This window comes from Triticum aestivum, chromosome 5B (genome assembly GCF_018294505.1).
Source record: "Triticum aestivum cultivar Chinese Spring chromosome 5B, IWGSC CS RefSeq v2.1, whole genome shotgun sequence".
In the NCBI taxonomy this organism is placed as follows: domain Eukaryota; kingdom Viridiplantae; phylum Streptophyta; class Magnoliopsida; order Poales; family Poaceae; genus Triticum; species Triticum aestivum.
In genome coordinates, this window is record NC_057807.1 from 211,710,373 (window position 1) to 211,736,198 (window position 25,826).

At 43.3% G+C, this 25,826-nt stretch overlaps 1 protein-coding gene across 1 annotated transcript; it reads left to right on the plus strand.

The window, feature by feature from the left end:
* The first annotated feature begins 13,920 nt into the window (after nt 1–13,920).
* On the plus strand, nt 13,921–20,414 carry LOC123111042 (long chain acyl-CoA synthetase 9, chloroplastic). The gene is made up of 12 exons (XM_044531721.1): nt 13,921–14,146; nt 14,922–15,453; nt 16,388–16,468; nt 16,703–16,975; nt 17,251–17,382; nt 17,464–17,637; nt 17,716–17,945; nt 18,075–18,192; nt 18,770–18,901; nt 19,023–19,157; nt 19,228–19,434; nt 19,935–20,414. Exons 2-12 carry the CDS (start codon nt 15,004–15,006, stop codon nt 20,097–20,099), a joined length of 2,097 nt encoding a protein of 698 aa, XP_044387656.1. The 5' UTR covers nt 13,921–14,146; nt 14,922–15,003; the 3' UTR covers nt 20,100–20,414.
* Nucleotides 20,415–25,826: the final 5,412 nt, after the last annotated feature.

Below are 25,826 nucleotides of genomic sequence, written 5' to 3' on the forward strand. Positions count from 1 at the left end.
GCGCCTCATAGACCTTTTGGGATTCAATACAAGAGACAGACGCGTGATGTTCACAATAGTTTGTTAATTGTCTACGAGTGCTTACCCCCTTTCTTAGGCTTCCAACCACATTCTCCATGAGATGACCTTTGGTGGTGAGCTTGGAAGCAATCTTCGCAGCACGATGCTCTAATTCCTCCTCGGATGTGGAAGGAGGAGGGTTAACTTGATTATCTTGAGCGTTGTCTTGAGCTTGTTCTTGATCTTGAGCTTGCTCATGATCTTGAACTTGCTCGAGGGGGACAACTTGACCTTGGGAATCATTGGGTGGTTCACCACCATCTTGAGGTTGATCTTGCCCTTGGTCTTGTTCACGAGATTGAGGGCCTTCACTTTGTTCTTCGGAAGCATGTGGGTCTTGGGGAGGTGATGGCTCCACTTGAGTGGAGCATTGTCCTTCTCCTTCGGCCACAAGGGGTTCCTCAATGGGTAGAATATGACCAATACCCATTCTTCTTATGGCTTGGGGAGGAATTTCATCACCTACATCACAAGTACCACTTTGCTCCACTTGGGAGCCGTTATTTTTGTCAAACTCCACGTTACCTGTCTCCTCAATGAGTCCGGTGGACTTGTTGAGGACACGGTAAGCATGAGAGTTTGTAGCATAACCAACAAATATGCCCTCATAAGCTCTAGCCTCAAATTTAGACAAACGAACACCTTTCTTGAGAATGAAACACTTACACCCGAACACCCGGAAGTACTTGAGATTGGGCTTGTTACCGATGAGTATTTCATAAGGAGTCTTGTTCAAGCCTTTGCGGAGATAGAGCCGATTGGATGCATGACATGCTGTGTTGATGGCTTCGGCCCAAAAGTTGTATGGAGACTTGAACTCCGCCATCATGGTCCTTGCTGCATCCATCAACGTCCGATTCTTCCTCTCCGCGACACCATTTTGTTGAGGGGTATATGGTGCAGCATATTGATGCTTGATCCCCTCATCACTAAGAAACTCATCCAAGGTGTAGTTCTTGAACTCGGTGCCGTTGTCACTTCTTATTGTCAAGATCTTTGCATCATGTTGACATTGAGCTTCATTTGCAAAGTCGATGACGGTTTGTTGAGTCTCACTCTTCCTCTTGAAGAAGTATACCCAAGTGTATCTTGAATAATCATCCACAATCACCAAGCAATACTTTCTACCTCCAAGACTATCAAAGGATGGAGGCCCAAAGAGATCCATGTGAAGGAGCTCCAAGGGTCTCTTCGAGTAGATGATGGTCGTGGGAGGGTGAGCCTTCTCATGAAGCTTTCCTTCAATACAAGCACTACAAGCACGATCTTTGGCAAAACTAACATTTGTTAGTCCATGGACATGGTCCCCCTTGAGGAGACTTTGCGAAGATCTCATATTGACGTGGGCTAAATGGCGATGCCAAAGCCATCCCACATCAACTTTAGCCATTAGGCATGTCGCGGTCTTAGTGGGTTGCTCCAAAAAGTTAATCACATAAAGACCGTTCTCGACATGCCCAACAAAGGCTACTTTAAGAGTCTTGCTCCACAAGAGGGCCATGGTATCAATATCAAATAAAGTGGCAAAGCCCATGAGTGCAAGTTGACGAACGGAAAGAAGATTGAATGCAAGGGACTCAACAAGCATGAATTTCTCGATCGTTAGATCATGAGAAATGACAACGTTGCCAAGACCCAATACCTTAGAAGACGAGGCATCACCCCACTCGACATTGGTGGGCATAGAAGGAATCTTGTGCACGTCCACCACCAAGTCCTTGCTCCCAGTCATATGATTTGTTGCTCCACTATCGAGCAACCATGATCCCCCACTGGAAGCAAACACCTACAAGAGATAAATGCTTGGTTTTAGGTACCCATTTAGTAATGGGTACTTTGATGGTAGTAACAAGGGTCTTAGGAACCCAAATAGACCATTCAATGCACTCATAGGGAGAACCAACAAATTTAGCATAAACATGCCCATCACTAGCACGACACAACACATATGAAGGGTTAAAGTCGCCGGCTTTGTTGGGGGAGGAGGTGATTTTGCCCTTTTTGACATTAACACCCTTCACATTGTTCTTCTTCTCATTAGGAGCACACTCTCCCTCTTTCACAAAGGTTTGCTTGAGAGGAGGAGGTCGTTTGGTCTTGTCGTTCTTCTTCTTATTCTTGGACTTGGGTGCGAACCCAATTCCTTCCTTGGCAACAACTTCCTTTTGATTGCTCAAAAAGTCGTTGAGGTTCTTCTCACCTTGAATGCGTGTCACGAGGCCTTTCTCAAGTTGATCCTTCAACTTGGCATTCTCCTCCACAAGATGCACATGATCACAACACGGGTTAGTGGCATATGCATTATCAATTAATACCATATGAGGAAAGGTGGCCTTTTCCTTGGTTAGCTTAACTTGGAGTTGCGCATGAGACTCCTTGAGGTTATCATGAGCACCCTTCAAGACCTTGTGGGCCTTGTCAAGTACATCAAACTCCTCCTTGAGTCTAGCATGATCAACCCCAAGTTTAGCCTTCTCGGAAGTTAGCACACGAGTCACAACAAGAGCATGATCAAGATCTTTCTTTAACTTAGCATGGTCATCGTTGTGTGACTCCTCAAGAGTCAAATGATGCCCACGCTCTTCCTCAAGAGCATTAGAGAGATCTGATATCTCATCGTCATAGTCTCGACTATGACCTTCCATCTTAGAGATGGTTTCTTCGTGAGCCTCGATCATGTCATTGGCTTCACCAAGTTGTTCCAAGAGAGCAACAAAGTGCTTCTTGGATTTGTCCTTGAGCTTACTCATAAATGACTCAAATTCATTCACATCCTCATTAGACCCCTCATGTTCATCAATGCAACCCTCTAAAGAGGGATTAGTAATGATGCTGGTTTTGATGTTGGGGTTACCTTGTTAGAGGCTTTGGCCATGAGGCACTTGGCGGTGATGTTCTCGTTGGGTGAATCAAAGAGGGACATCCGGGGAGTTGTGGCAATGGCAACAGATGCCATGGCCACCGCTTCACTATCTTCATCATCATCGTCAGCCTCACGGTATTCTTCTTGAAGCACCAACCCTCGAGAAGGAGTCTTTTTGGTGAAGTTGTTCTTGTTTGGGAAGGACTTGGCTTTGTCTTTTCGGATAAGCTTGCCACCATTGTCTTCCCGCTTCTCGTAAGGACAATCCGCAACGAAATGGCTCACATTGCCATAGTTGTAACATGTTCTTACTCGTTGCTTGCCCTTGAAGCCACTTGAGTTGGTCATGTTGAAGTTTGGCCTTGAGTTCTTCTTGCTCCAAAATTGTCTTGAAGCAAGAGCCATGTGCTCATGATAATCATATTTCGTATCTTCGGGGTTGCTCTCCTCATCCTCCTCCTCTTCCTCTTCTTCCACAATAACCTTGGCCTTCAAGTGAAGGTTGGGCTTCTTTGCCCTTTGAGAGCGGAGCACCACGTTGTCGGCGGTCTTGTCCAAGATGCTCATTGCAACGAACTCATCCAATACTTCACTTGAGGTCATGGAGTGGAAGTCCGGTCTTTGACGAATGACGGAGGACATGGCCTTGTTGTAGGGCATCATAGCCTTGAGGAACTTGCGCTTGATTCGATTGTCATCCGTGTCCTTGCTCCCATGATCTCAGAGTGAGACCGCGAGTTTGGTCACTCTTCGAAAGAGCTCATGAGGTTCTTCATCTTCTTTCATTGCAAACTCATCGGCTTCATCTTGCACCACTTCATAGTTGGAGCGTTGAATGCTTGCACTTCCCCGATAGAGAGACACAACGCATTGCCATGCATCTTTGGCAATGGCATGGGGTCGAAGACAAGGGAGATCTTCGGGGAGGATAGCATCTTGGATGATGAGGAGAGCATTCTCATTGAATTGATTGTCCACTGCTTCTCTAGGGGTGAAGTTGCTTCGGTCATGCGGATAGAAACCTTCTTCAATGATTCTCCAAATATTAGTATTCACATGATTTAAATGACGCTTGAAGCGATACACCCAAGAATCAAAATCCTCATTTTTCACAATCTTAGGAGGAGGACCGGCATGATTTAAATGAGTAGAGGGAATCGGTCCTCCATAAGTTGGAGATTCCACATGGGCAAAGATGCCGGTGCCATTTATACCACTAGTAGAAGGACCCTTCTCACTATTAGCTTCCCCCTTGTCAGAGTTAGCATCCGTCACCTTGTTAGTGGGATCACCCACTTTCAATTGCAAGGTAGGTAGTTTAAGTCCTTCTAGGAATTTATTAGACATGCTTTCAACCGTGGTTGTCATTGAGGTTTTCAATGTGTCCAAGACCACATTGAATTCCTCACGGGACACCGTGGTTTCCCCATCACCCGTAGATGAGATCGGATTCACACCGGAGTGCTCCTCCTCCCCACCGTCTACGGTGTCAACCATACTCTTCGGATGGCAAAGTCCTTAAAAAAGAGACGAGGCTCCGATACCAATTGAAAGGATCGATATAGTTGACTAGAGGGGGGGTGAATAGGCAACTAACAATTTTTAACTTTTCTTTACCAAAATAAACTTTGCATCAAAGTAGGTTGTCTAGATATGCAACTAGGTGAACAACCTATATGATGCAACAACAACAAGCACACAAGCAAGCAAGGGATACAATACAAGTAAGCTTGCAAAAGTAAAGGCGCGAGATAACCAAGAGTGGAGCCGGTGGAGACGAGGATGTGTTACCGAAGTTCCTTCCTTTTGAGGGGAAGTATGTCTCTGTTAGAGCGGTGTGGAGGCACAATGCCCCCCAAGAAGCCACTAGGGCCACCATATTCTCCTGACGCCCTCACGCAATGCGAGGTGCCGTGATTCCACTATTGGTGCCCTTGAAGGCGGCGACCAAACCTTTACAAACAAGGTTGGGGCAATCTCCACAACTTAATTGGAGGCTCCCAACAACACCATGAAGCTTCACCACAATGGACTATGGCTCCGAGGTGACCTCAACCGTCTAGGGTGCTCAAACACCCAAGAGTAACAAGATCCGCTAGGGATTAGTGGGGGGAATCAAATTTCTCTTGGTGGAAGTGTAGATCGGGTCCTTCTCAACCAATCCCGAGCAAATCAACAAGTTTGATTGGCTAGGGAGAGAGATCGGGCGAAAATGGAGCTTGGAGCAACAATGGAGCTTAGGGATGGAAGAGGTAATCAACTAGAGGAAGAAGACACCCCTTATATAGTAGAAAGAAGGATCCAACCGTCATCCACTTACTCAGCCCGCGACCTGCGGTACTACCGCTCCAGACAAGCGGTACTACCGCATGGGCTTACGGTACTACCGTGAAGAGCCGCGGTACTACCGCTGCAGCAACAGTGCCTAGTCCAGGCTAGAGCCACCAAGGCTGAGAGTGGTACTGCCACAGACGCGGTACTACCGCTCCCCATTGCGGTACTACCACAAGGCCAGGATGGACTAGGCAGGGAAGGGCACAGATGAATAAAATTACATCCGTGTCTACTTCCACTGAAAATCGAATGGTGCAAAAATCCGACACGGTACTACCGCGTCTGGCTTGCGGTACTACCGCCCAGGGAGCGAATGTAAAAAATTACATCCGCCCCTACTTCCGCTCGTGCTACTGAGACGGAACAGGACTCACGGTACTACCGCGCACCTGGGGCAGTACTACCGCGTAGGGCGCGGATGTAAAAAATTACATCCGCCCCTACAGCCGCAAGAGAGGCTGAGCCTGGCCAGAGGCCACGGTACTACCGCTCCATAGGAGCGGTACTACCGTGGACGCCTACGGTACTACCGCGGGGTCCTGCGGTACTACCGCTCCTAGAAGCAGTACTACCGCAGGCCTCAACTAGCAGCACTAAAGGAATCCTTCTTTTTGCATAGAAGAGGAGATAACGGAGGATGCTCCAAAGCGCAAAGGGAAAGGCAGGGTAAAGGAAGAAGCGTGTACGTGAGGATTCCACCCAAACCTTTCCACAGCGGACCCCCTCTTAATAGAACGGCTATCCTACGACTCAAATCCACCAAAAGAGACGTAGAACACCACCATCTTCAATAGTCTTCGAGGGGTAACAAACCGTCTTGTGCCTAACGACGAAGCAACTGAAATACTCAAGGCACACGATTAGTCCGCAAAAGCATTGTCATCAATCACCAAAACACCTTAGGGATAAACATGCCCTTACAGTGTGCCAACCCCTATGCATAGGTTCATGGGCGGAACCCGCAAGTTGATCACCAAAACATACATCAAGTGGCACGTGATATCCCATTGTCACCACAGATAAACACGACAAGACATACATCAAGTGTTCTCAAATCCTTAAAGACTCAATCCGACAAGATAACTTCAAAGGGAAAACTCAATCCATTACAAGAGAGTAGAGGGGGGAGAAACATCATAAGATCCAACTATAATAGCAAAACTCGTGATACATCAAGATCATGTGAAGTCAAGAACACGAGAGAGAGATCAAACATATAGCTACTGGTACATACCCTCAGCCCCGAGGGTGAACTACTCCCTCCTCGTCATGGAGAGCGTCGGGATGATGAAGATGGCCACCGGTGATGGGTTCCCCCTCCGGCAGGGTGCCGGAACGGGCTCTCGAGAGGTTTTTGGTGGCTACAGAGGCTTGCGGCGGCGGAACTCCCGATCTATCTTCTGTCTCGATGTTTTTAGGGTATAAGGGAATATATAGGCGAAAGAAGTCGGTCGGGGGAGCCTCGAGGGGCCCACGAGAGGGTAGGGCATGCCCAGGGGGGTGGGCGCGCCCCCTATCTCGTGGCTTCCTCAATGCTCCCTTTACTTCAAATCCAAGTCTCCTGGGTCATAATCTTCCCAAAAATCACACTGCATAAGGTTTCATTCCGTTTGGACTCCGTTTGATATTCCTTTTCTTCGAAATACTGAAACAGGCAATAAAGCAGCAATATGGGTTGGGCCTCCGGTTAGTAGGTTAGTCCCAAAAGTAATATAAAAGTGTATAATAAAGCCCGTAGTCATTCAAAACAGATAATAAAATAGCATGAACGCTTCATATATTATAGATACGTTGGAGACGTATCAGACACCAAGCCTGTTCAGCAAGCATAGCCAAATTGAAACAATGGATATCCCGAAAACCCATTCCTCCTTGGTTCTTGGGTACACACATTTTCCACCAAGCCATCCAATGCATCCTCCTTTGGCTGTCCTCAGCTCCCCACCGGAAATGCGCCAACACGTCAATAATTCCTTTGCAATTTAGGAATTTTAAAGACCGACATTGCATAGGTGGGAATAGCTTGAACAACCGCTTTAAGTAAGATCTCCTTCCCTCCAGCTGACAGAAGTTTTTCCTTCCAACCACTAATTCTCTGAACAATACGATCGATTAAGTATTGAAAACAATCGGTTTTATCTAAACCCACATTGGCCGACAGTCCTAAATATTTGTCATTCAAGGCCTCAGTCATTATATTGAGAATTGTACACATTTGTTCTCTAGTGTCCACTCCCGTATTAGGGCTAAAAAAGATGCTGGATTTGTCGACACCGACAATCTGCCCTGAAGCTACGCAATACGAATCTAGAACTGATTTTAATGTTTCTGCACTTTGCAAATTTGCTTTCATAAGGATTAAAGAGTCATCAGCAAAAAGAAGGTTCGTGACAGATGGGGCATCTCTGCAAACCTTTACTCCTGAAATATTCCCATTTTCTTCCGCGTGCATTAGTAAAGCCGTGAGACCCTCCGTGCATAACAGGAACAGGTAAGGAGACAACGGGTCTGCTTGCCTCAGACCCCTAGTAGGTTTAAAACTTTCACTTTCCTCTGCATTAAACCGAATACGATATTCAACCGTAGAAATACACTCCATAATAAAATTACCCACGCCTCATGAAATCCAAGTTTGAGCATAATCTCCTTGAGAAAAGCCATTCAACTCGGTCATATGCTTTATGCATATCCAATTTTATCGCACATAATCCTTCTTTGCCTACTCTCTTTTTCTTGATGGTGTGGAAGCATTCATATGCCACCAATACGTTGTCCGTAATAAGTCCTCCAGGCACGAACGCGCTTTGAGTTGGGCTAATAATATCTGGTAGGAACACCTTTAGGCGAGAGGTAATAATTTTTCTAATAATTTTATACACCACATTGCACAGACTAATTGGTCTAAACTGGGTTACCTTCTCCGGAGAATTGACTTTTGGATCATCACAATCGCAGTATCATTCCCACCAGATGGGATAGTGCAAGTGTTTATAGATTTCAAAACCTCCTTGATCAGATCATCTCCTAACATTGGCCAAAACCTTTTATAGAAGATAGCATGGAGCCCATCAGGCCCTGGGGCTTTCAAATCCCCAATGTCGAACAAGGCTTTACGAACATCATCAGCCGTATACGGAGAAAGGAGGGCATTGTTCATCTCAGTAGATACTCTCCTCTTTACCAGTGATAACACATCCTGATTTGGTTGCTCGATCTCTGAGGTAAAAAGCTTTTTAAAATATTCTGTGATATGATCCTTCAATTCTGTATCTTGTCGCCAGACCCCAGTATCATCGAGAAGTTTTTTGATATTATTTCTCTTTTTCCTAGCAGTAGCTGCATTATGGAAGAAGGAAGTATTTCGGTCTCCGTGCATCAACCAATTTGCTCTACCTCTTTGTAACCAAAAAATCTCTTCCTGATCCAACAGATTCTCAATGAGAACTACAATTTCTTTCTGCCTAGAAAGGGAATCTATATTCATAGGGCCACATTTCAATATCTCTAACTCTTTTTTAATTTATTAATTCTCCATTTTGGTCCCTTCAAGATCTCACGGTCCCAGGAATGTAGATCGGCGTGTACCACTCGGGTCCTGTCTGCGAGCGTCGGGCGAATACCATCCAGCTTTGCCTTCTCCCACGATGTCTTGACAATTTCACTAACAGTTTCTTCTTTAAGCCATCTGGCTTCAAATTTTTTAATACCCCTATTCAGCGGCCTAAACATTACCGTCAAAATAATTCATATCCAAAACTAACGGCCGGTGGTCAGAATGTACATGGTTTTCATTAATCACAGCCGCCCGAGGAAATTTATGCGCCCATTGTACATTACATACTGCACGGTCAAGACGTTCCCTAATCTCACCTCTCCTCCATGTAAAGGGATCGCCTATGAACCCCATATCATCCAAGCCACATTCTGTTAGACAGTCACGAAAATCCTTCATCATTCCATTCGGTCTCGCATTGCCCCCCTCTTTCTCCGAGGAATATAAAATCTCATTAAAATCTCCTAGAATCACCCATGGATGATTACCCTTGTGATACAAATTACGAATATCCTCCCAAGATAAATTGTGATCGCTCCAGTTTGGATGCTTGGTGAAAGTCAATGTTCCAATCACTAACAAATGCAAACTCAGACCAAAGACTTTGGATTATGTCTTTCTAGGTTCTGCTCAACGAAGCATTGCTTATAGTTTTCAGTACTTAAATATGAAGTACATGATATGCATGTTGTACTATATTGAAATCTCATGATGCAACATTTTTTGAAAATATGTTTCCTATGGAAGATATGTATAGCACCACTAGCATTTCTTTTGAGATATTTACTACATCTAGTACATCTGATGATTATTGCATGAACCCACACGAGGAAGTCCTTGAGAAGGATAATGATGATCTCATGCGAGAAGCAAAAGACAAAGGATTGCAAAAGCATTTGATAATGATCTCAGTGCATACATTATGGATGACGCTCCCAAGTCTATTATAGAGGCATATGCAACTCGAGATATAGATGACTGAAAAAATAGTTCATAATGATACATACTCAATTCTTTCTAACATAACTTGAGAACTAACTGGAAGACCCCGGCACTGAAGTGGCGCACCGGCCAAGAGAGCACATGCGCCTACTCAATGCCTGAGAGACATGACTGGATGAGACAACTATCTATCACATTCAGACCACCTGCCCTATCAGTCCACCTACCGGATTAAACAAGTGCGACTACCGAGAAACCCACTCCAATGCTCGTATTGAAATAGCCCGCACTTGGCCTGATCGGTGACCGCTATTTATACGTGGCCACACCTGACATGATCCGCACCATACCATGTCCACCCATGTTCCTCCTCCATGCACCACCTTCACCATGATCGTGAGCTCTAGAGTGATGTGGGAGAGCCTCTCGATGGAGCAGAAGCACGGCTTTGGCCGGCCTTGCGGCCGACTGGGAGGACCGTCATGTGCAACAGGTATTGGCCGGCTTGCCAGCGAGATCATCGGAGCTAAGCGACGATGACCCGACAATGGAGGAGGCGTCTGACAATGAGCTGGTGCCCGCTCGCGTTGGCCCATGTCGGCTTCACCATAGAGCAAGCACATCACTAGAACCTTGCCCTCCCCGCGCTTCACCAGCTGATAACGAGCGAAATCTATGGTGAGTTCACGAGCACGAAGGCCGCGACAGCCATGCCACGGAGGACCCAGACTTCCTCGACGAGCAGCATGCGTACTATGAGGCCGCACACAACACTCGCGCCGGAGTCAGACGCAGAGGCGGGATGGTGGCACAGGCAATTGCGGACAGACATGATGGCAACTCCACGTCGTTCGCGCTGCGCCGTAACCACGTCTATCGTGAGCCTCACCTCGACCGACGATATCCAGGTCGCGAACTCTGATGAGGAAGAGTATAACATGGGAGACGGGCGTCCATGTCTCATGTGGGCACATCTGTGTCTCATGCTTACTCTTCCTCATCGACCCGCAGCTTCACTTCCCGAAGCTCACGACCGGCGAAGATGTCGAACATGGGAAGCAACAATGACTTGGAACACATACGTCAGCAAAGATTTAGACTATTTCAAGTTTCAGACGCTTTTGTTTAATGATTTTTTTCCAAAATGACATGAATGTGGCCTGGTTTAATGAAAATCATCAGGTTTAATGGAAATGTCATGAATGTGGTCTAGTTTAATGAAAATCATCAGGTTTGCATGAAAGTCGTTTGGGTTCAAAATTGTTTTAAATATGTTCGAACTTTTGAGGTACATAGTTGGATGGCGCCTCTCATGCCCATGTCTCTGGACGGATATTGTGTCCATTTTAGGGGTTCGCGTTGGAGATGCCCTAAGTGGGTGCTCAAAAAGAAGTAGACCCGATGGTACTGTTGATAGGTGGAAGGCATGACTTGCGACCAAGGACTAAACTCAAAGAGAAGACAAATATTACTTTGACACCTATTCATATGTAGCTATAGACTGACCACCATTTGAGTACTATTTTTTCTGGTTGTCTTTTATGGTCTTATCACTTATTAAATGGACATGAAGACAACTTCCCTACATCAATAGTTAAAAGAGAAAATCCACATGGATCAACCCATTGAAAATCTATATGACCTTTTTGAAATTTACATTTTTTTGGAGTCTTTTTGAAAATTACTACTCTCATATTTTGGAAAAGGGACAAAGGATTTCAGAATCGATCATCCCCAGTGCAAGCAGGTGGAGCGCCTTGTTCGCTTTTCTTCCTTCCTCTCAAAGAAAAAAAAGGCAATCTCGCCGCTGCTAGGAGTCTCCCCTGCCGCCGCCCTTCGGTGACTCCCCTATGCCGGTGACCTCGATCGTCTGGTGGTGGTGGGGGTGGGGGGGGGGGTCGCCAGAGCCACGCGTGTGGATCATTCTTTACCCTCGTAGTTTAGGATTTTAGGATGTTCATCGTCTTGGCTTCGACGATGATGATGGCATGCTAAATAAAGTTTGTTTAGATCCTACTCTAACGAGGTGATTGGTCCTATGATTGGGGATGAATTTGGAAATCAGTCTGTCCAAGCAAGGATGGTGTGGCACACGGCATCCTTATGTGGACTTGTGTCCTTGAGCTCCGCCGTTAGCGACGATGTTTGCTCAAGCGAGCGTCGGCCCAGAGCTTGGGAGGTAGTCCAGGAACGGATGTAGATTGTGGTCTGCATCGATGGGGACCTGAAAACTGGCGGATCATGTGCTGGGTTCATGGTTTGTGGATGGCAGGTACAGTTTCCTCCTCCAATGTCTGAGGTGTGTGTGGGGGGGGGGGTGCAGATCTGGAGTTCAATGGTGTGTCTGGGGTGTTGCCTCGGTCTGATCCGTTCAATGGTTATGGTTTCTCCTTTGACGAGCCACCTTGGAGATCCGCAAAGATGCATATCAGCCATAAATCCGCATCAATCTCGAGTGTTAAGGTGATCCATCATTTTTTCTTTTGGTGGCTGATGTTGTGGTGCCGAAGGCAGGTGACGGACGTTGGTGTCAACTTCAGAGGATTTTTCAGTCTTGATTGTAATTTTACTTCTTGGCTGGTGTTCGTTTGTCCAAAGGCTCGCTGTCTTTTCAGTTTTGCCAGGTCGGCGTGTACGTGCCTTGTACTATGATATTTCTATATCTATACCTAATATGAAAGGGAGGATTGTCTCTCTACTTTTTTGGTCCTTTGGTCCATTTCGTACGTTGGGGCCATCTAGGCATGACCATTGTCTGTCCGAGTTGGACTTTTTTGGCCTACGTTGGGCCTCTTTGTAGGCTTGCATACAAAACCACATTTTTCCTATCATCCCTTTAAGATGATGCACAACAAGTATCCATACATAAAAAAAAATAAGGCACACCACATGAACGGTTGTTGTACAAGAATTGGACACAAGAGTGTCGTACGTGTAGAGGTTCCGTTTAGGTATATATCCCCTGCCCTAAGCTGCCACCTTACATGGCCACCGGATGCCATCATCATTCATTACACACAAGAGATTTGTTGATCGAACGTTCATGCCACCGGGACCGCATTGACGAGAAGAATCTATTCAGACAAAAAAGAGCTCGAATCGTATATTGTGGACGACGAATTTCGACATCAATCTACGCCGGCTGTCACAAGTCTACTTTGTCATCAGTGAGAAAATTTTCAATTACTCGCACCCATCAATTCATCGAGACGTCGTCAACTTTATAGACATTGTCTATCGTTCTATTGTTGTCATTGGCCACATGCACCACGAGGTGTGTCATCCATGAACATGAACCAGATGTTGCAAACCCCATCATCACCTCAACGCGGTCATGGGAATGATGTTTCAGTGCCAACTTTCTGTGCCAACTTTCTGTGTCGATTTGTTAGCCTCATCTTAAATATTCATGTTAGTGAGCCACAAGTTAATCCGCTCTCTAATGCTCTCTTCCCGTCATGTGACTTGATTGTCGATTGTTGACATTAGCTTGTTCAACTAATTTATGTTCTGTTGCCTTCTTTTCCATCGCCCGTTGGCCACTAACTTGCATGTTAACTAATGAGCATGTGTTGCTAATTGTACCCTAGCGCCTCTTTTATCTTACCAGGTTGTTTAAGAAAGAAAAAAATAGGTTCTTTGTCATAGCTACCATCCGTGAGATTATTTTTGATATAGCTATCATGTTTAAAAAAATGTAATTGTCATGCTCTTCGATGTAGTCCCTTGCAAGTTCCTTTTGATACACTTATCAAAATTTATGAGAGCAACTAACATGTACGAATGCATGCTCAACATATGAACAAATAATATAAATAATCGGGTTGTCAATTGATTCATCATCAAACTTATCTTCAATTTGATAAACCTGTTTAATGACAATTGTTTTTTACATCGCAGCGTGCAACGCACGACATATGTGCTAGTTTTTTTTTTTTTTGAGAATCGACATATGTGCTAGTATTGTTTTTTGAGAATTGACATATGTGCTAGTATTTTCTTTTTTGAGAATCGACATATGTGCTAGTATTTCAAAGAAAATATATATTTGGGAACAAACGGAGTAGACGGCAAGGTCCAATGTTGGGCATTTTTTTTTGTCTTTTTGTTTTTTGAGAAGACAATGTTGGGCCATTCCAGCATCGGATAGACCGATGGGGCCTTGGGCCTCGTTGGGTAGCGGAGAAGTGAGGAGATTGGTGGGGCCAGAGCACACACCGGCCTCAAGCGAATTTAGCGGCTGAAGACTTGGAGAAGAGGCAGAGCAGCTCCACCCCCTCCTCCTCTCCCCGCCGCGCCGATCGATCCACCTCCGCCTGACGTCACGCCTTCGCCTCCTCCCTTCCAGAAGCTTCCATGCGCCATTGCGCCCCACCCCCCACAACGTCCAGAAGGTACGCACCCTCCGTTCCGCACATCGCAACGAGCGCTCGTGGTCGTGGAATCTAGAGAATCCGAGCAAACTTTTGTTAAGATTTCGTAGGTTTCAGTGCCTCACGGGAATGGGTTCCTTGTGCATCGCATCGCATCGCATCGCATTGCATCGCATCGCATTGTTACGCCGTATACAGCATTATTATCACCTCGCCTTGAAGACACATAATACTAGAAATATTAGTGTATCCCTTTTCAGTTCTGCCCCAAACTAGCGGAGTACACCCGTGCAGTTGCGCGGCCAGATTCTACTAGGTTTTAATTTCTTGCTCTATCAGATGGTACTTTTGATGACTGCAGAATTAGTTGTATTTCTTGCTCTACGTCATAGCTCTCGTATATATGTTGTTTGGAAACCAATCAGGAGATTTGATTGCTTATTGATTAGCAGAAGGAAAGAGGAGCATGCACAATTTTTTACACCTAATTTTGATGCATGCTTTGTATGCTACTATGCAAGTGCGCGTACCAGCACTTTTAGAGAACATGCAAAAGCTTTGCATTTCAGGTGGCCATCTTTATGAATGATCTTACTTTACCAAACTGCTTAAATGCTTCATACTTTGCCAGTTGATATTCCATTTGTTATTGGATTGATTATACAATGGACCTGAACAGATAAAAAGGCTAACAATCTAACATGCAATTAGCTCCTTGTATGTAAAGAATCTGCATTATATACAATCCGCACTGGATTTTCAGTTTTTGTTTACAGCATGAAATTATATTTTTCAGGGTTCTCTCTTCAAGGCATCTTTAATCTGTAGCCTTCCTCCCATAAGCTAGTATATAGCTGTCAGGTCGCCCTTGAACAAGTATGAATCCTTATTTTGTTGGCCTTCTTGTGCCCATCGCGGTCTCTCTTCTGCTCCAGAAAAGGAGAAAGGTTGAAAAGAAGAGGGGTGTGCCAGTTGATGTTGGTGGAGAGCCTGGCTATGCGATCCGCAACCATCGGTTTGAACGCCCTGTTGAAACACACTGGGAAGGGGTCAACACACTTGCTGAGCTGTTTGAGCATGCTTGCAAAGAGTATCTCTACATGCCCCTCCTTGGCACAAGGAAGCTCATTTCAAGGGAAATAGAATCATCACCTGATGGGAGGTCCTTTGAGAAGCTTCATCTGGGGGAGTACGAGTGGAAATGTTACGCTGAGGCCTTCAAGAGTGTTTGCAACTTTTCTTCAGGATTGGTCAATTTAGGTCGCCAGGACAATGAGCGTGTTGCTATTTTTGCCGAGACACAGGCTGAGTGGCAGATTGCACTGCAGGTAATCCCTTTTTTTTTCCTGCAAGCAATAGATAGATCAATCCATGCATTTTGGTCTCTTCATGCGGTACTACATGAGGTTCTTACTTTTGGTTACGTAAATTGTGGTCACTGGTCCACTTTATATTGTGAACACATCTGTGTGCAAAAGAATCATAAATTAGTCAGGGTTCCTGCATAGCAAAGTGAATTATACACTGACTGCGAATTCGAAATGAATTCTCGAGGCATCTTTTCCTCTCTAGCTACGCAGTGAGTCCAAGTGCTGCTCACTGCCAAAATTTCTCTATAAGCAGTATCAACTACAAAAAGGATATCCTGTCACCATATGTTCTTTTCTTTTTCATTCTCATGTAAAGTGAGGACCGAAATTTCATAGATATCAATGGCTAGCCCAATCTTTCATTATTATTATGCATGGATAGAAATTTCATAATTATCAATGGCTAGCCCAATGTTTCATTATTATGATGCATGACTGGATGACAATAGTAGTTGTGGTGGCAGATTTCATGTGATGCATGGAGACTTGGGATACAGGTCGTACACCAATTTTATTTAAAAGAGAGAGTATATACACCAAATGATAATAAATATATTCCTAGTACTATCTCTGTTTCACTATAACTGTTCCCAAGCCAGCATGCGTACAGACCAACGACATTTTAATTTTGAGAAAATAATAATGAGAAATGTCCATGCTCAACCCTTTTAAATGATATTCTAGGACACTTTAACCTCTCCAGTAATACAAGTAGGTATAGAGAGTTTTTTTATATGTACTTTTAAGTTATTGGTTGGATCGTGTTACTTAACTTCTATACCAATTCAAAGTTGGTTCCTCTGCACAAACATTCATTCTGGTAGCTATTCATTGTATGTTGAACTCTGGTCATTGTACTCAATTTCGAAGTTACTATTTTTGTATTTGCAAGGCATGCTTCAGACAAAACATAACAGTTGTCACCATCTATTCCTCGTTGGGGGAGGAAGCACTATGCCACTCACTAAATGAGGTTAGTACTGTCACTTTGTGTTCAGTATGTTGTACAATTACTCCTAGTTAAGTTTTTCTTCCTTCATGTTTATATAGACAGCAATTATAGAGTATAGACCTCTTGTAGCATTTTCGCTGTAGATAAGCAACAAATACTTTTCAGCAATTGCTAGCACACCCCAAGATTATTGCTGCATGTAATTAACTCTTTGTTTGATTTACATTTATTTATTTCCCCTCTTTTGCTCTACAGACTGAGGTCACTACTGTAATATGTGGTCGGAAGGAATTAAAGAAGTTGATTGATATAGGTTGGCAACTTGACACTGTCAAGCGTGTGATCTACATCAATGAGGAAGGCATCTCGGCTGAAGTTTCTATAGCTCAAAACAGCACTAGCTGGTCAGTTAAGTCATTTGAGGAAGTAGGTAAATTGGGAGCTGAAGCACCTGTTGATGCAAACATGCCTCTCCCATCTGATGTTGCGGTGATAATGTACACAAGTGGTAGCACTGGATTGCCCAAGGTTTGACTTTGGTTGTTCATTATTCTGAAAATATGTTTTTGTTTGCATGACTCAAAAGTCCCTTTCTATTCTTGTTTAACCATATCTTCAGCTATGAACTACTCCCTCCGTTCACAAATATAAGATATTCACTTATTTCTGATTCGGATGTATATAGACGCATTTTAGTGTGTTTGTTCACTCATTTCAGTCCGTATGTAGTCCATATTGAAATATCTAAAACATCTTATATTTGTGAACGGAGGGAGTAATATATACCTCATATGGTGTTGTAGGGAGTTATGATGACCCACCGCAATGTCCTGGCTACACTTTCAGCAGTTATGACCATTGTGCCTGAACTTGGCAAAAAGGATATATACATGGCCTACCTCCCACTGGCGCACATTCTTGAGTTGGCAGCTGAGGTAACTGTTGGATATCATTTCAATATATTAATATTTGTGTTCATTATTTAATTCTCTGTCTGCAAATATTATGATTTATAGACACTTATGGCTGCTGTTGGGGCCTCCATTGGATATGGATCAGCTTTGACCCTGACTGATACATCAAGCAAAATAAAGAAGGGGACCCTAGGCGATGCTTCTGCACTGAGGCCGACACTGATGACTGCTGTACCTGCTATACTTGATCGTGTCCGTGATGGTGTGAGAAAAAAGGTATTTCCCACTACGCTATTGGATCTTGTACTCTCATTTGTTTACTGACTGCTAGCCTTTACACCGAGATGGTTTTAGGTGGATGCAAAGGGTGGTGTAGCGAAGAAATTATTTGACATTGGATATAGCCGCCGACTTGCTGCTATCAATGGAAGTTGGCTTGGTGCATGGGGAGTAGAGAAACTGTTGTGGGACAGGCTTGTCTTCACGAAGGTGCGTGCAATATTGGGAGGAAATATTCGCTTTGTACTCTCAGGTGGAGCACCTCTGTCCGGAGACACTCAGAGATTTATCAATATATGCCTTGGGTAAGATTATGTAACCATCATTCATGCTGTTACTGGAAACTTTCCAACTACCCTAGTTACAATGGCAATACTGTATGTTTGTTTCAGCATGTTTAAGTCCCGTATTTTGATAGGCTTATGCAATTTCAGGGCTCCAATAGGCCAAGGGTATGGTCTGACTGAAACTTGTGCTGGAGGAACGTTTTCTGAGTATGATGATACATCTGTTGGCCGTGTTGGTGCTCCACTACCTTGTTCATATATTAAGGTTAGATAACAATGTTGCCTGATTTTTTCAGCATTTGAGCTGGACCCAGTTTTTGACATCAAAGCTGTTCTTCCCACTCCTACAACTTACTCCCTCCGCTCCTAAATATAAGTCTTTTTAGAGATTCCAATATGGACTACATACGGAGCAAAATGAGTGAATCAACACTCTAAAGTATGTCTATATACATCCGTATGTAGTTTGTATTGAAATCTCTAAAAAGACTTATATTTAGGATCGGAGGAAGTATATGATTACTATTTCCAAATTTTGACATCTGACAAGGCCAGTGTATCCAAATTTTGATATCTGACAAGGCCAATGTATCCAATTTTGATATCTGGCAAGGCCAATGTATCCAAATTTTGATATCTGACAAGGCCAATGTATCCAAATTTTGATACTGACAAGTCCAATGTATTGAAGATATTTCTTAACGAGAGGAATTAAGTTGTTAATTTTCTTCTTTGTGATACCATAGTTTATGCTTTGGCATTTCTTCCTTGACCTGTTACTTAATGGGATATCTGACCTATTACCTCACAATTCTTGACACAATGTCAACTGTACCTTCCAGTTGATTGACTGGGCTGAAGGGGGATACTTAACAACGGATTCACCAATGCCTCGGGGGGAGATAGTCATCGGAGGTCCCAATGTAACTAAAGGTTATTTCAAGAATGAAGCTAAAACAAGTGAAGTCTATAAGGTATGTTGTCAATTTGTTACTGATCTGTTCACACACCAAATCATACTTCATCATTAATGAGTAATGACTTCTATTTCACAATAATAATTGATCTAACACACGCCTCTTATAACTTGTGTAGGATGATGAAAGAGGTCTACGATGGTTCTATTCTGGAGACATAGGGCGTTTCCATCCAGATGGCTGCCTTGAAATCATTGACCGCAAGAAAGATATCGTGAAGCTTCAACATGGTGAATACGTATCTCTCGGGAAGGTAAGAAATATTCTTGCTCTGGTGAGATAAGTTTCTTGTAGCACTTATATTAACTGATTGGATGACACAGGTGGAAGCTGCCTTGGCTATGAGCCCATATGTTGAGAACATCATGATCCATGCCGATCCTTTTCACAGTTACTGTGTTGCACTTGTGGTAGCAGCACAGAATGAGCTTGAAAGGTGGGCATTGCAGCAAGGACTTGCATACACCGATTTTGCTGATTTGTGCCAGAAGCACGAGGCTGTTGTAGAAGTGCTTGAATCTTTAACAAAGGTTTGTTTCTGTGTTGACCTCAGTCAACTTTCGGGTTTCCATTACACATAGATCATACTTGACTCGGTACTTCTCCCAGTGTATGTATTTAAATGCAAACTAGCAATCATACATATTTACCATCCATGTCATATCTTAGCATTGTTTCTAAGTTCATCTTATAAGTCTTTGAAAGAAAAGAAGAGAAACAAGAGTATATGTATTTTGAGGATATAGTACATGACTTCATGTGCAGTTTGCTTTGTTACAATTTCCCAATAAAGCCATACATAATCGAGCATGTGTTTCAGAAGCACTTACATCTTTACTATTGTAAAGAGTAGTGAAGGCATTTGTGGTTGCAACTTCCATATAAACATTGACCATACATGCACACACTCTTCCATCAAAGATAATTGCATCCTCTAGTCCAAGAGCAAGTTGAGAGTTGCAGTCAGGCAAATCCTGCATCCTGTTGGGACGACAGTTTCCAGTACTGACATCCATTTTCTGTACTCCAGGCTGCGAAGCAAGCACGACTGGAGAAGTTCGAGACACCAGCCAAAGTCAAGCTGATACCAGATCCATGGACCCCCGAGTCGGGCCTCGTCACGTCTGCGCTCAAACTCAAGAGGGAGGTGATCAGGAAGACGTTTGAAGACGATCTGGCGCAGTTGTATGCCTGATGGTTCTCTTCTCTGACTGATACCCTGAGATGACATAGGACTGGGCTCTTATGTCAAAACATACTATATTGATATATTTTGATGTCAGGGTAGATTGGATCATTGAGGGAGTCCTGGAATTTTGGAGTGTCTTGTCTTACACTTAGAAGCAATTTTGTGTTTGCGTAGTTGTACACTTACTACCAATGCATCTACCATAATTGCACCGAATTTTGATTGCATTGTAATCTCTGATCGAAAGATAGCGGTTATCATCTTCTAGAGCCGGGATCTTTTCTATCTCTTCTACTTATAAAGATTCGAGTTGGCGGTTCACTCTGTTCTTCCTGTCTGTCTATTCTTGAAGTACACTGTTCTTTTTGTCTTAGAACTCGTGGTGTCGAGGAAAAAGGACTGAAGTTCTTATGTTCTCAGCGACTTAAGAGGCGTCAACTACACATTACAAACCTAAGGTGAGATATTATCGGTATCCCCGTGATCAACTCTTTGATCACCATACCGATTATACTTGTTACTGGTTTTGTTCTCTTTACTTGTATCCGTATTTCGGTATCAATGTGATCTCAATCACATGTATCTGGCAGACGATAATGATAATGTAATACCGAGTGGGCCCAAAGAGTATCTCTCTATCATCAGACTAAATCTCAATCTTGAATGTGATGTTTGACAACCCCAAAGTAAGCACCCTGTATGTCAGTCATACCATATTCTAATGGTCTAAGGATGTATCAGTTTATATGAAAATACCGACAACGTGATAACGATGTGATCTCTTAGTAATTCATGAGTTGGGTTTATCCAACATCATTATTCTGATAACAATGTGTTCTCATTATTGATACTAGCACATATGTTCGTGCGTTGCAACGGGAGTTAAAATAGTATGCATGTAAAGTCAGTGAGAATTATATGTGCAAGCAAAACACTGTGCATACCAAAAAATGAACATTTAGCTTCTCGATTTCGCCGTGTGTGAAGGAATGAATCCGCAATTTTTACATTCATTGATCGAGGCCATTTAAAAGTTTTGTTACGTCATCGTACGCGAGAGAGAAGGCCCACGAGTTATTCAATCTACTTTTCCTTTCAATCCTTTCAATCGAGGGGATTTTAAGGTATGAAGTTTCTGAATATTCTAGGAAACATGAACAATTTTTTAAATCCGGAACAATTTTTTGAAAATTATGTACACTTTTGAAAAACAGGAACAAAATATGAAAGGGATTATCTTTTTAAATTCACAAACATTTTCTGTAAACACCAACTTTTTTTATAAAAACATTAACATTGTTTGACTTTTTGAACATTTTTTCAAAACGGGAACATGTGTTAAAAATTCATAAGATTTTCAGAAAATGTGTATCTTTTATACAAAACATTATTTTTAGTTGTGAAAATTTCACTAAAACAAGAATATTTTTGAATTTGGAGCATTTTTGAAATGCCATTTTCTTTTTTGACATCTCAAACAATTTTGCAAAACAATAATGTTTTATTGAAAAATGGGAAACTTTTTGCAAGTTCGAATATTTTTCAAAATAGCAACAAAAATTTGGAATTCTTAACATTTTCAACAAATTGTTTTTCTTAAGTCTGGATTTTTTTGAGAACTTTTAATTTATGAAAAAATTTCTTAAAGAAAAATAAACTTGGAACGGAAAAAAGAGATAGGGAAAGGAGAATAAAAATAGAAGTAAATTACAGAAACAAAGAAAAATGGGCCAGCCCAATATTGGTTGTCAGGTGTGAAAGTCCGACTAAATAACATGAACATTATTTGAATTTGTGAACATTTTTTTAAATCTGAAATGTGTTGAAAATTCATAAGATTTTTAGAAAATGTGTATCTTTTATACACAAATATTATTTTTTATTATGAAAATTTCACTAAAATAAGTTTTTTTTTGAATTTTTGACCATTTTTTGAAATGCCACTCTCTTTTTAGACATCTTGAACAATGTTGAAAAACAATATTTTTATTTGAAAAAATAGGAAACTTTTTGCAAGTTCCTAATATTTTTCAAAATAACAACAATTTTTTGGAATTCTGAACATTTTTCAAAAATTGTTTTTTAGCTATGAACTTTTTTGGGAATTTTAATTTATGAAATAAATTCTAAAATGAAAATAAACTTGAAAGGAAAAAAGAGAAAGGAATATAAAAATAAAAATAGAAGTCAAATAGAGAAACAAAGAAAAATGGCCCAATATTGGTTGTGATGTGCGAAACTCGACTATTTGTCGCCCTGTGAGGAAATTTGAATTTTCTTAGCTGCGTGTGCAGGAAAATAACTGGGCTGGCTTCGTTGGCCCATAGTGCGCGTCCCATGTACGAAAATTCCTTTTCTAGCAGACAAACGCATAAAAAATTAGTACCACCTCGGATAGAAAAAAATTCTATTCGGCGGTGAATGGATGAAAAATTTGACGGAACGCACCTTGCTTTATTAGTAGGTAGGTATAGACTATACGAATGCTCATGATCAGGAAAACAAGATCATCATCAATACACAAGCTAGTCTTGAGGCAAGGGCTTGGCTGCCTTCAACAAGGCACAATGGCATCGTCCCCGGGCCCGGAGATGACGGAGCTCGAGGAGCACGACCGCTGTGGTCGTTGCTTCCGGCCGATAGAAGATTTGGGACTAGATCCGGCTCTTCGGATCCGGTGGCTGCTGCGGCTCACTAACGCCACTGTGCAAGGGGTTCCTTCAACTACATGTGAGCTGCTCATTCGTGTTTTTTTCGGCCTCCGGCAGCGGTGGCTTGTCTTGACGCAGCGGAGCAGTACAATCACCGGAAGCAGAGAAGACCAAGGATGTCATTGCAAAATTTCTTTGTTTGGGGTCTTCTGTGATGTATGTCGAAGCCAGATGTACGGCTTATATCCTTCCTGTATTTTCGTATTTGTATGTGTGCTTTCTAGGGTATGTGTAATGTTTTCCGACTCGTATTAATACAAGTAACGTATGCCTACGGGCGTATGTTTTTTTAAAAGGACATGAGTAGGGATCATATTGATGTTTATGTTTCGACATATGCAATTGAGTTTTACTCCAAATCTGTATTCAAGAATCAATGCCATTTACGCACAAAGATATAACTTAATTATGAACATGAAAATATAATACATTTTTTATTGCCTCTAAGGCATATTTACAACACCGGAGCCTTAACCCCCTACAATCTGGAGAGGGGATGGATCCGCGGCCCACCTGGTGGCAGATCCACACTCCTTGGTGGCAGCCAGAACATGCGAGGTGGCCAGTCCCATGGCAGTGACCCGTGTAGATCCGGCTAGGGTTTGGAGGAGAGCCCGCGCTGGACCGACGCCTCCAACGAGCAAAAGGCATGGGGAGAACAACACAAAGGCCTATGCCGGCGCCAACAAGTTCGCCCCATGCACTTGCATGTTAGTGGACATCGTCCACCATGACAGACTGGATCCACGATGCCACTTGTTCAGCCGGCTTGAGCACAATGGGCCACGGTTGCGAGTCGATGACATGGACCTCACTACGGCGAGAGAGCGGCAGGACACCCCTCTGATACGTGTCAAACGTATCGATATTTTTTATATGATTCATGCTATATCGCTACCACTTTTAAACACTTCAGCCATGTTTTTTTATCAATTTTTATTGGGTTGCCTTATTAATCAAGTGACCAGTGCCAATTCCAGTTTTTGGGTGTATATTTTAGGGGGGGGGGGAATTATTTAATCCTTCAAAAATATCTAGAAAAATAAGATTATGAGGTTATGCATCAAGAAGCAACTAGGGGGGCTGAGGCCCACACCTGGAGGTACCCAGGGGCTCAAGGCGCCCCCGACCCCAAGGTGCTGGGAGGGGGGAGGGGTGCCTGGAGGCTCCAACAACCTTCTGGAGATCTCCTTAATGCAAGGTGGTCCTAAGGATTTTGGAACTTCCCTAAAAGTTCCAAATTTTCCAGTGTTCCAGATCTCCAGGAATGTTAAAATTGGTGAGGGGACTTAGGTGAAGGATATATGCCCTAGAGGCAATCATAAAGTTGTTATTTATATTTCCTTATATCATGATAAATGTTTATTATTCATGATGGAATTGTATTAACCGGAAACTTAGTACATGTGTGAATACATAGACAAAACATAGTGTCCCTAGTATGCCTCTACTTGACTAGCTCGTTAATCAAAGATGGTGATGTTTCCTGACCATAGACATGTTTTGTCATTTGATGAACGGGATCACATCATTAGAGAATGATGTGACAGACAAGACCCATCCGTTAGCTTAGCATTATGATTGTTACAATTTTATTGCTACTGCTTTCTTCATGACTTATACATGTTCCTCTGACTATGAGATTATGCAACTCCCGAATACCGGAGGAACACCTTGTGTGCTATCAAATGTCACAACATAATTGGGTGATTATAAAGATGCTCTACAGGTGTCTCCGAAGGTGTTTGTTGGGTTGGCATAGATTAAGATTAGGATTTGTCACTCCGTGTATCGGAGAGGTATCTCTGGGCCCTCTCGGCAATGCTCATCACTATAAGCCTTGCAATCAATGTGACTCTACGGAACAAGTAAAGAGACTTTCCAGTAACGAGATTGACTAGGTATGAAGATACCGACGATCGAATCTCGGGGCAAGTAACATACCGATGACAAAGGGAACAACATATGTTGTTATGTGGTTTGACCGATAAAGATCTTCGTAGAATATGTCGGAGCCAATATGAGCATCTAGGTTCCACTATTGGTTATTGATCGGAGATGTGTCTCGATCATGTCTACATAGTTCTCGAACCCGTAAGGTACGCACGCTTAACGTTCGATGGCGATTTGTATTATGGGTTATGTGTTTTTGATGACCAAAGTTTGTTAGGAGTCCTGGATGAGATCACGGACATGATGAGGAGTCTCGAAATGGTCGAGAGGTAAAGATTGATATATTGGAAGGTTATATACGGACACCGCAATGGTTCTGAAGAAGATCGGGGATTTTTTGGAGTACCAGGAGGTTACCGGAACCCCCCGGGAAAGTTAATGGGCCTCATGGGCCATAGTGGAGAGAGGGAAGGCTTCCATAGGAGGTGGCGTGCGCCTACCCCTACCCAAACCGAATTGGACAAGGGGTGGGGGCGCGACCCCCCTTTTCTTCTCCCTCTTCCCCCTTTCCCCTTTCCCCTCTCTGTTGGAAGGAAGTGTGTGGGGGGGGGGGGCGAATCCTACTTGGACTAGGAGTCCAAGTAGGACTCCCCCCTTGGCGGGCCCCTCCTAGGCCGCCGGCCTCCTCCTCCCCTCCTTTATATACGGGGGCGGGGGGAAACCCAAAGACAGACCAAGAATTCTCTTAGCCGTGCGGTGCCCCCTCCATAGTTTACTCCTCTGGTCATAGTGTCGTAGTGCTTAGGCGAAGCCCTGCGCGGATCACATCATCAACACCGTCGCCACACCGTCGTGCTGACGGAACTCTCCCTCGACCCTCTACTGGATCAAGAGTTTGAGGGACGTCATCGAGCTGAACGTGTGCTGAACACGGAGGTGCCATACGTTTGGTACTTGGATCGGTTGGATCGCGAAGACGTTTGACTACATCGACCATGTTTACTAACGCTTCCGCTTTCAGTCTATGAGGGTATGTGGACACACTCTTCCCCTCTTGTTGCTATGCATCTCCTAGATAGATCTTGCATGATCGTAGGAATTTTTTTGAAATTGCATGCTACGTTCCCCA